Raw genomic sequence first — 9,034 nt, 5'->3', positions numbered from 1 at the left:
TTAATAGTTTATTAATGGTGTAATATATTATATTAATATCTTTGCGATCACAAATATAAAAGTTCGATAGAAACAGAAATCGAAATAATAAACCAATTGATTAAGATCTTCGCGACATTCAATTGTAAGAGATTAATGACGCAATAAATCGAGTTTCTTAATGTAACTTTTACTTTTGCAAAAGTTGCTAGGCAGATAAATTTATGAAGTTGCAACTCCGGACGTACGCTCTATACGTTTTGTATCCCATTACGCGCTTGTTATTGTCGGACTGAAAGATTTAATTTCTTATATTTGTATTTATAAAATGTATGATATAAAATATATTTGTTCAGATCTTTCGTGGAGAGCGAGGATAGAAAGTGATATGGAGAAATCACGGCTACAAATTAAAATGCTAATTATCGGCGATCCTTTTCCTAATAACAGCCAGTAGTATCGCCGCATGAACTGATCGCTCGTTTCCAAGTCAAGCAGGGAAATCTTGTTTGCGAGTGCACAACTAACAAGGGAACAACGCTGGCCAGAGCTCACGTGAGCTTCGGATGAAACTTGTGTGGATGTACGGAGCGAAGCGCGTGAATTAATTATCCTAGGAAAAACTCACGTTTAAAAAAGATGAAATTCACACCTTTAATCCGTGATACACTCAAATGAATAAAACAAACGTCGCGTTGAAAGTATAAAGGGAGATAAATATATTTTATTTATATTTCATTTTTATATATTTTATTATATATATTATATATTAATCTTAATATATTAATTTTAAAAATTTACACTTGAGGTACAGGCAAATAATCACAAAAACTTTTCTTCAATACATCTATAAAGATTGAAGATCTTCATTGTTTCTTAAGAATAGGTTGTAATTCGATGTAATTGAAAAGTGAAATTTTGCGACATAATTTTTTTTACGATTATAAGATATGCAATTAAATGATACGAAAATTTTGTAACGTTGTCTCTCGTGTAACGTTGTCTATGTGCGTATATGGCACACTTAAATTTTTATGTGTTGTGTTTTATATAAATATAAAATATAACCCAGTCTTACAAAGTAGGAAATAAAACTATCCAAGAGAACCATTTCTGTTATTCATTCTTATAATGTACAATTATCGCAGTATGACTATGGATTCTTTTATCAGTAGAATAGTCTCTAAAATACGTTTTATCTTTTTCATCAAAATCCTGTTCTAATTAAAATTCAATTTTATATACAGCACTTTAGTATATATTATTTCTGGAGACCCAAAGAAATATATATAAATTCGGCCCTGATTGTGATTCACTTTTTAAGTACTTTTCTAACGTTATCATAGCAAAAAATTCGTACAATATTTGGATAGCAGTATAAAATTACAAATATCCCACAAAAATGTAAATATACATTTACGTACATATATATCTATCATGTGTGTATAAATATATTATATATTACATTATTATTATAGTATATAAATAATATATGTTACTAATTTATATATTATTAATTATATATAATATTCTATATTCGTTTTCGCTTACATCTTGTAATTCTCTTATCATTGTAAAAATTATTTTATATAATTATACAGACTATATATATATGTACGAAATGCTTATGCATACGTATGAAATAAATCGATATACATAATAATAAATAAAATCTTTATAAAATATATTAATAGTCAATTATAATGGATAATTAACTACATTTGTATTAAATATTGCAAATCTTCAATACTTTTACTATCACAAAAATATCTTTTTCAATAAGCAAAAATCTGAAAACTGATATATAAAATTTAATTACGCGCGAGATTGTACAAGAAATTCGATATTATAAATTGAACATAAACCATTCCTTATACAAAGAATAATCCTAAAAATTATGCAATATTGTTCATTTCTCTTCAGTAGAGAAGTTGTAGTAGTCCGTTTTTAACTCGAAAATCAGCCTGTATACTAATCGAACATCATTAGTATTTGTATATCTTAAATATTCCTCTATATGTAAGTCATGGATATATCAAAATATAATTCAAACAGAATATAGATAAGAATCTAATTTCGTTTTCGCGTTAGGAGGCGAAGTAAAAGGGGAAAACCACGCTATCGAAAATCTTCCGAAAACCGCTTGAATTGATTTCCATCTACTATTACGAACCCATCTAGCTTCCTCTTTTTTAAGTTGTTCTATACCCTGTAATGCACATTTTAATAAATAAAAGTCCCAATTTTTTTATGTACAAAAAATAATTTTTTGTCGTATACATACGGTTTCGTCATTCCAAATAGCTTGTAGTTGCGTGCCTAACATCACAGCAGTGAAAATGGCAAATAAAAGTGCCTCGAATGCTAGAAATAACAATAGTACCACCGTAGCCGGTGGATTGAATGTGGAACACTCCCTCCATTCTTGCCTGACACATGTAGTAAATTGTTGTATACACAGAAACAAGGATTGCAGTGATATGCCCGCTATATAAAACTAAAATACAAGAACTATAATACAAGAGAAGTTCAAAATATCTTGATATATATTTGTATGAAGTACTAGAAATAATTTCATCAACTTAATCTTAAATAATCGTAATATGCCTAGACCATAATATTTGTTTTAAGAAATACTCACGGTAAAAAGTACGAAATATTTTTGATTATTTTCTCCTACACAATTATTAACCCATGGACAGTGGTGATCCATTTTCCTAATGCATCTGCAATTACAGTATAATCAGTGCTACATTATCTACTGTTTATTTGATTATTTGATGTTAAAAATGCTTTGAAATATTCTTTAATTGATCAATTTGAAATTCTTTGTGCTAGGCAAAACATTTATAAACGACATCCAACAAATATAAGCTTGATTCTATGGATAGGTCACCTTTGGCAAACAGAGCAATGATGAGCTCTGTCAGGCTTAATAGAACAACATTTTGGGCACTTAAAAATAACCTGTCCATCCCTAAATCCCATTTGTTGTATCATCTCTTTCGTGGCATTGCCTTTCGGAACTGCGCCCTATATACAATCAGTTTAAAAATGCTTAATCTGTCTTATATAATAAATTGCTTTAACAATAAATACGATTCTAGCTTATCTCAATTACCGGATCTGTAAACATGGTTCTTAGGTGCGACGTAAAGGCCAGAAATGCTAGAGATTGGAAAATGGCCATATTTAAGCTGGAATATAATGTATTTATCGTAGGAATAAGAATCACCGCCATCACTACAAACTCTGCATAGATTATCAGTAGCCATGTTAATACTGCGCATATGATACCACATATGTCCTAAAAATAGAGACATACTACATTAAGATTATTTATTAAAATAGCAATATAACTTTTATGGCAACTTTGATTTCAATTAACTTAATTGATCTAATTTGAAGCGCTTTAAAGCAAAATTTCTAATTGTAATAAAAGATTAGATATTCTATCTATGTTAATAGAGTATTATTTTTTAATAAGTCAATTATCGATCAAGTTAATCAAAGTCACTCCAAGAAAAATATCAGAAATCATATATTCATAAGACTTTGCCTTGATACACCAGAGCTTTCCACCGCAGCATCTATTATGAAAGTCTTTCTCCCTGTGAAAGGGTATGTAACCATAATCCATCGTTGAAATCGCTGTTCACTAAACTAAGTTCTTTATAAGACATAGGGATAACCACTAACACCTCTGTCTTTATACACACGGAACTCACATGCCTAAAAAAAAGAAATGATGTTGCAATAATATCAATTACGTATTCGAAATAATGATATTTTGATAGCCAAATAAAGCCAGAGCTTTATTCGTCTGATATGAAGATCTCGTTTAATGCCAAGGTAAACAATCTCATTTATCGACGATAACGTCAAGGCGAAAATTAGACGGTCGCACTTGGCACGAAGATGAAAGAACGCGGAGTATCAAAGATGACAAAACGTGAAATCTCTCCTACCCTCGTTGAGGATAAAGTACAGCGAGTTAACTCGAATATGCAGTACTTACATTACGGTGCGGTGATGCTGGTCCACGGAAAGCAACGTGAGATGCCTGTCATCGCGTCGTTTCACATTGCGGTGTCGTGAAACGCGTGCACGACGGCGATGGATGCCCGCGGCGCGCTCCGAGGACCGCTCCTCCTTCGAACGTCGTCTGCGGGATTGAACGACGTATGGGGTGCGCGTATCCCGGCGTGCGATCATAAATACATCAATACTCGCTTTAATTTCGAATTACAAGTATTGCGGATTATCAGGCCGTGTAGAAAAAAACCTGTCGTTCCGTGTTGACAAGATCAGTTCGTCTCCTCTTCGACTCCCTTGCTCTACCCTTCCCTGTCGGCCCATTTGTTATCGTGGTTCGGACGTTCGGAGCCATGTGCGCAATCTACCGTGGAAGGAAGCGCCATCTGACGAGCGCGCTCGATGAAAGCCAGGACCGACCTTGCCGACTGTCAATCCAAATTTACGAGACCATCACTTATTTTATTTGGCTTCCACTCGTCGAATGTGCGTTTCTATATTGACACGTACGTATTTGTAAAACTGTATGTGTTGATTTGCGCATGCAAATTTCAATCAGTTATATTTTCTTTGATTTCAATTAACATTAGTGCAAGGCAGTGCAAAGTATCTGCTTAGAATTCTTATAAGAAATGGGTGGCTGTTCAGCAGAATTTTGTAATAATTCTTCAACGAAAGGCTATGTTATGAAAATATTTCCCAAAGATCCTCAACGTCGTGCTTTATGGGCCAAAAATGTTAATCGTAAAAATTGGACGCCTACAAACAATTCATATCTTTGTGAGGTTAAGTGACATTTATAAAAACAGTAATTAAGAACTTATTATTTTAATTAAAAGAAATCTTATTTGTTATTTTTTCTATGTTGAATATTATATTTGTCTTATTATATATTTTACCTCTTTTTCATACTTTATTTTTAATTTATTATTTTCAAACTTCAAATATTAAGAGTGCATTTAGGGAGATGCTATTAGCACTATTAGCATCACAGAGTCTATCCCTATTCTACTTTTATTGAGCAATAAAGATAAACTGAACACACTCTAAAAACTACCATTAATATAATTTTGATTTTTAATTTTTATATATTTTATATGAATAATTATATAACAATTATAATTAAATACAAATAATTTTTTTTCTTATTTTGTTATACAGATACACTTTGCTCCAGATACGTGGGAACAAAGAATTGACGGTAAACGAAAATTAAAATCAAATGCAGTTCCAACTATATTTGGTTTCTTTCTTAAAAAAGAAATGTCAGTAGCAAAAAATAAAAATGAAGTTTTAGTAAAAAACAATGATGCAAACGATAATATGTTAGACAAGGATGTAGTAAACAGTGAAAACGATGCAGTATTGGCAAAAAGTAATGATGCAAATGATAACATGTTAAACAATGATGTTTTTAATGATCAATCAATTGTTAATAAAAATACAGATATTGAATTTGAAGTAAGTATTAAAATAATAATGTTAGCACAAAAAAATTATTTTTAATATAATTTTTAATATATCATGGGCAAAACATTTTTCAGGAAATTACAAACTCTTCTGAATCTTCATCTGTAACTGATTTTAGCAAAAATGATGAAGACAAAAAACAACGAGAACATAACAAATTTATAGAAACGATTAATCGACAACATATACGAATGATAAAGATGAGGAGAAAAATGAAAAGTTTGAGAACAACAATACATACCCTTCAAACTAAAATTAGTAATGATAAATTCAAAGTAGCTTTAAATTCAATTTTTAATGAAGATCAGATCCGGGCTTTATTTACGAAAAAGCGAAGTGCTCGAAATTGGTCTGATGAAACAATTAATCGTGCACTGAAATTAAAATCAGTGTGTGGTAATAATGGATATGAAGAACTTATTCGGCAAGGATATCCATTTCCGAGTTTACGAACGTTACGACGAAAATTAGGAGAGTTTAAATCTGATTCTGAAGTTTCAAGTAAAATGTCTGAATCTCTAGTAGATGATGAACCTAATTTTGAAACAGATGCTGACTTTGAATGCAATTTGGCATTTCATGATTATACTAAAAAATTGCCATAACTCGTCAATAGAATCAATAGAATCCTCAATTTAATAGGAAACACCCATTTAACAAAAAAAGGTAACACAATGCTTTTGTTTTTAAATATTAAATTTAAAACATGATAAAATCCTTAACTATCAGGTAATGAATTAACTTTTATTGAATATTCTATTAAATTTTGTTGAAAACTCAAATGAAAAAGTTTTAAAATGCTACAATTGATTTTTGTATAAATATGATGAAAATATATTAAATCTATGATAATTTTTAATTATATTAAACCTGTGTTCTGTTTTAACAATTATATGTGGAAGATAATACCATTTTTGTTTACTGTTAAAATTTGTCAATATTAATAAGTAGGAGTATATGGTGAGACATTATTTTACTGATAACAGTTTTAATAGTAAAACTTCAAAAATATCTTTTAAATACAATTGCTACAACATACACAAAACAAATTAATATAATTAAAGATTATTATAGATTTAATATATATTTATCATGTTTATACAAAAATCAACTATAACATTTTAGAATTTGTTTATGCAGGTTTTAAACAAACTTTAATTTAATTGAACGTTTGATAGAAATTAATTCATCGCTCAACTGAGTTGAAAATTTTATCACGTTTTAAATTTAAAATCGCGCTCGACAATTTTCTTATCGCCACCGTATCGGTTGCTTTTTATCTCGCAGTTGTCAGATAAATATCGGCCCTAATCTATGTCGTTCAGTGATGCGAAAAACTACGCGGAAATACGTTTGATTCGTTTTATCGAAAGAAACCGCACCTTCGAATCTTTCATTAAACGCTACGATCATGAGGATGAAAGGGTTGAGTTTTGCGAGCATAAAGAAGAACCCGGCTGTGAGCAAGCAAAACTTGCAAATTTCGCGTCGCATTACGTTGCGACACAGCTCAACGTTCTCTCTTTTTCCAGCTGTTGCCACTGTACTTCTTCATAGGAGTGGCAGCTACCGGCGCGACAGTTTTCACATTACGCATGGCATTTCACGCTACCGATGTTTCCTGGGTAAATAAGAAAGATGCCGAGCCATGGAACTATTACAAGGACAAGCCATATAAGGTGCCGAATGAGATAATTAGACTTAATTACTTCAAGTCTACTTTGGACGATTTATAATTTATTTATAATTTTGCACAATATACAACATATAAAAACCATTTAAAGACATACACGTGCACATATACATTTGTATAAAGTATTAAAGTATACACTTATATGGAAGTGTAATGAAACTATAAATAGAAAATTTATTCTGATATAAGATAGTTAAAATGAATCAATTCTGATACTTAGAGTGGCAAGTAAAAACGATGTTTTTCATTCTTTTTTTAGATTTAAGCTGCCGCATCTGATTCTGTAGATAAAAAAGTTTTAATTTCTTCAGAAAGCATTAAAATCAGTTTATGAAACCATTACAAAAAAAGCTATATTATTAAAATGGTATATTAATGAAAGTGTAAAGCTGTAGGCAATATTAAGTCGAAAACGGTTGATAAGCATGTGGAAAATTAATAAGTGACAAAACTTTATTTGAAGCAGAATTTAGTGCTCAAAAATTGAACAAAAACATCACTTTTATTTGATACTCCAAAGACCACACAAAATCAGTCCATCGTTCTTTAATATAATCGTCTAACGTAAACTTTGAATGAATCGATTGTTTAAAAGTGGAAACTTCTGCAGGTTTATATTCTCTTTTTTTACAGTTTTACGTATCAAAAAATGAATACAAGACAGTGAAAAGCCAAGCGCCTGAATATTGAACTGCGACCTGTACACTAATATTTGTCACAGGAATATATTGTTATATAAATCGTTATCTCTAAGCACTTTCGTCTCTACCTAGAAAACATTATATAACATCTAAAAACGTTTTAAGATTCTTGTGATATCTTACGAAAAAGACATTTTTTAATTATCAGAATGACATCTTATTTTGAGACACGTAAACATATTGTGAAATAAAAATTACAGCACACAAGGAACATTTCTGAAAATATTTTTAGGATGTCTCCTGGATGTCTTTAGAATATATCTTGAAGATCTATGCTAAATTGTTATAATGGAAACATTAACAATTACAAAAAAAGGTATGATACAAAATTCAAAATTATCTGATAAATTGGTATATCAATGATTTAATGCTTATATAATTTTGACTTACAATAGAGATCAGTTTTGTTTTCAATTGGTTAATTGCAGGGTACTGTAGAATTTAAGATTATGTCTATATGTATTATTTACATTATATTTACACAAATCTTTTATGTATGTAGTTTTATGTGATTAATACAAGCAATGTAAATTGCTTAACAAATTGGATAATTCAATACAGAAAAAGTTATAAAATTTTTTTATTTTAATTTAACTTGTAGTATTGAAATAAAATAAAAATATGTAATATTAAAAATTAAAAAATAAATATAATTTTCACTAAATCTTGTGATAAAATCTGAATCTTTTATGTAATTGTCCTATCAATGTAATTCTCTTCTTTTATACAATCTTTATCGCTTAGCGAAATATTATATGAATATTAGTTTCAAAATTAAATGTGACAGTGACTCTTCATTATTAGATACAATATCAGTTAATTTTTTATCATCTGATGTGTTTATTGGTAAAAGATCATTCACTTTACTATCAATTAACTTTTCTATCTCATGTCATTATGTTCATTGGAACATATGTCGCTGCAGCGTCTGCTAATATATGTTTACGACTGATGTTTCACAATTATTTGAAGGAATTGATTTTATTATTTATGAAATCCATCGCTGTAGCATCTGACACGTACAATGTTTGCAGCAAATGTTTTATTCTCTAAAGGTGCAGTTGTAATAACTTTAGGAAAAGTGTCGTAAAAGTCATAAGAGATAAATTATTTGTGGCTGTGACTGCTCGATTACATCCGTCAGTAAATTATCTCC

The 9,034-nt window shown here is 30.0% G+C and overlaps 2 protein-coding genes across 5 annotated transcripts; one reads left to right on the top strand and one right to left on the bottom strand.

Moving 5' to 3' along the window:
* Positions 1-706: 706 nt before the first annotated feature.
* LOC105831873 (palmitoyltransferase ZDHHC3) lies at positions 707-4,316 on the bottom strand. Its single transcript, XM_012672310.3, has 7 exons — positions 3,998-4,316; positions 3,539-3,711; positions 3,101-3,286; positions 2,876-3,012; positions 2,621-2,705; positions 2,264-2,476; positions 707-2,188 (listed from the first exon to the last, which is right to left on the bottom strand). Exons 2-7 carry the CDS (start codon positions 3,617-3,619, stop codon positions 2,027-2,029), a joined length of 864 nt encoding a protein of 287 aa, XP_012527764.1. The 5' UTR covers positions 3,620-3,711; positions 3,998-4,316; the 3' UTR covers positions 707-2,026.
* A 118-nt stretch (positions 4,317-4,434) lies between these two features.
* Positions 4,435-8,514, top strand: LOC105831872 (cytochrome c oxidase subunit NDUFA4). Of its 4 annotated transcripts, none has more exons than XM_028190244.2 (4): positions 4,435-4,520; positions 4,605-4,799; positions 5,176-5,475; positions 5,559-6,149. In XM_028190244.2, exons 2-4 carry the CDS (start codon positions 4,647-4,649, stop codon positions 6,087-6,089), a joined length of 984 nt encoding a protein of 327 aa, XP_028046045.1. In that variant the 5' UTR covers positions 4,435-4,520; positions 4,605-4,646; the 3' UTR covers positions 6,090-6,149. The 4 variants fall into 4 exon arrangements, 3 of the variants coding, with proteins under 3 accessions (XP_028046045.1, XP_036140847.1, XP_028046046.1); XR_004962732.1 differs by lacking the exon at positions 4,435-4,520 and adding an exon at positions 6,772-6,812 and having other exon boundaries at positions 4,527-4,799; positions 5,559-6,150; XM_028190245.2 differs by lacking the exons at positions 4,435-4,520; positions 4,605-4,799; positions 5,176-5,475 and adding exons at positions 6,772-6,943; positions 7,017-7,163; positions 7,811-8,514 and having other exon boundaries at positions 6,014-6,150.
* Positions 8,515-9,034: the final 520 nt, after the last annotated feature.

The sequence above is a fragment of the Monomorium pharaonis genome, chromosome 3, assembly GCF_013373865.1.
Source record: "Monomorium pharaonis isolate MP-MQ-018 chromosome 3, ASM1337386v2, whole genome shotgun sequence".
In the NCBI taxonomy this organism is placed as follows: Eukaryota; Metazoa; Arthropoda; class Insecta; order Hymenoptera; family Formicidae; genus Monomorium; species Monomorium pharaonis.
Note: the sequence above shows the minus strand (reverse complement) of the source record. Positions and strands in the feature narration are given on the sequence as shown.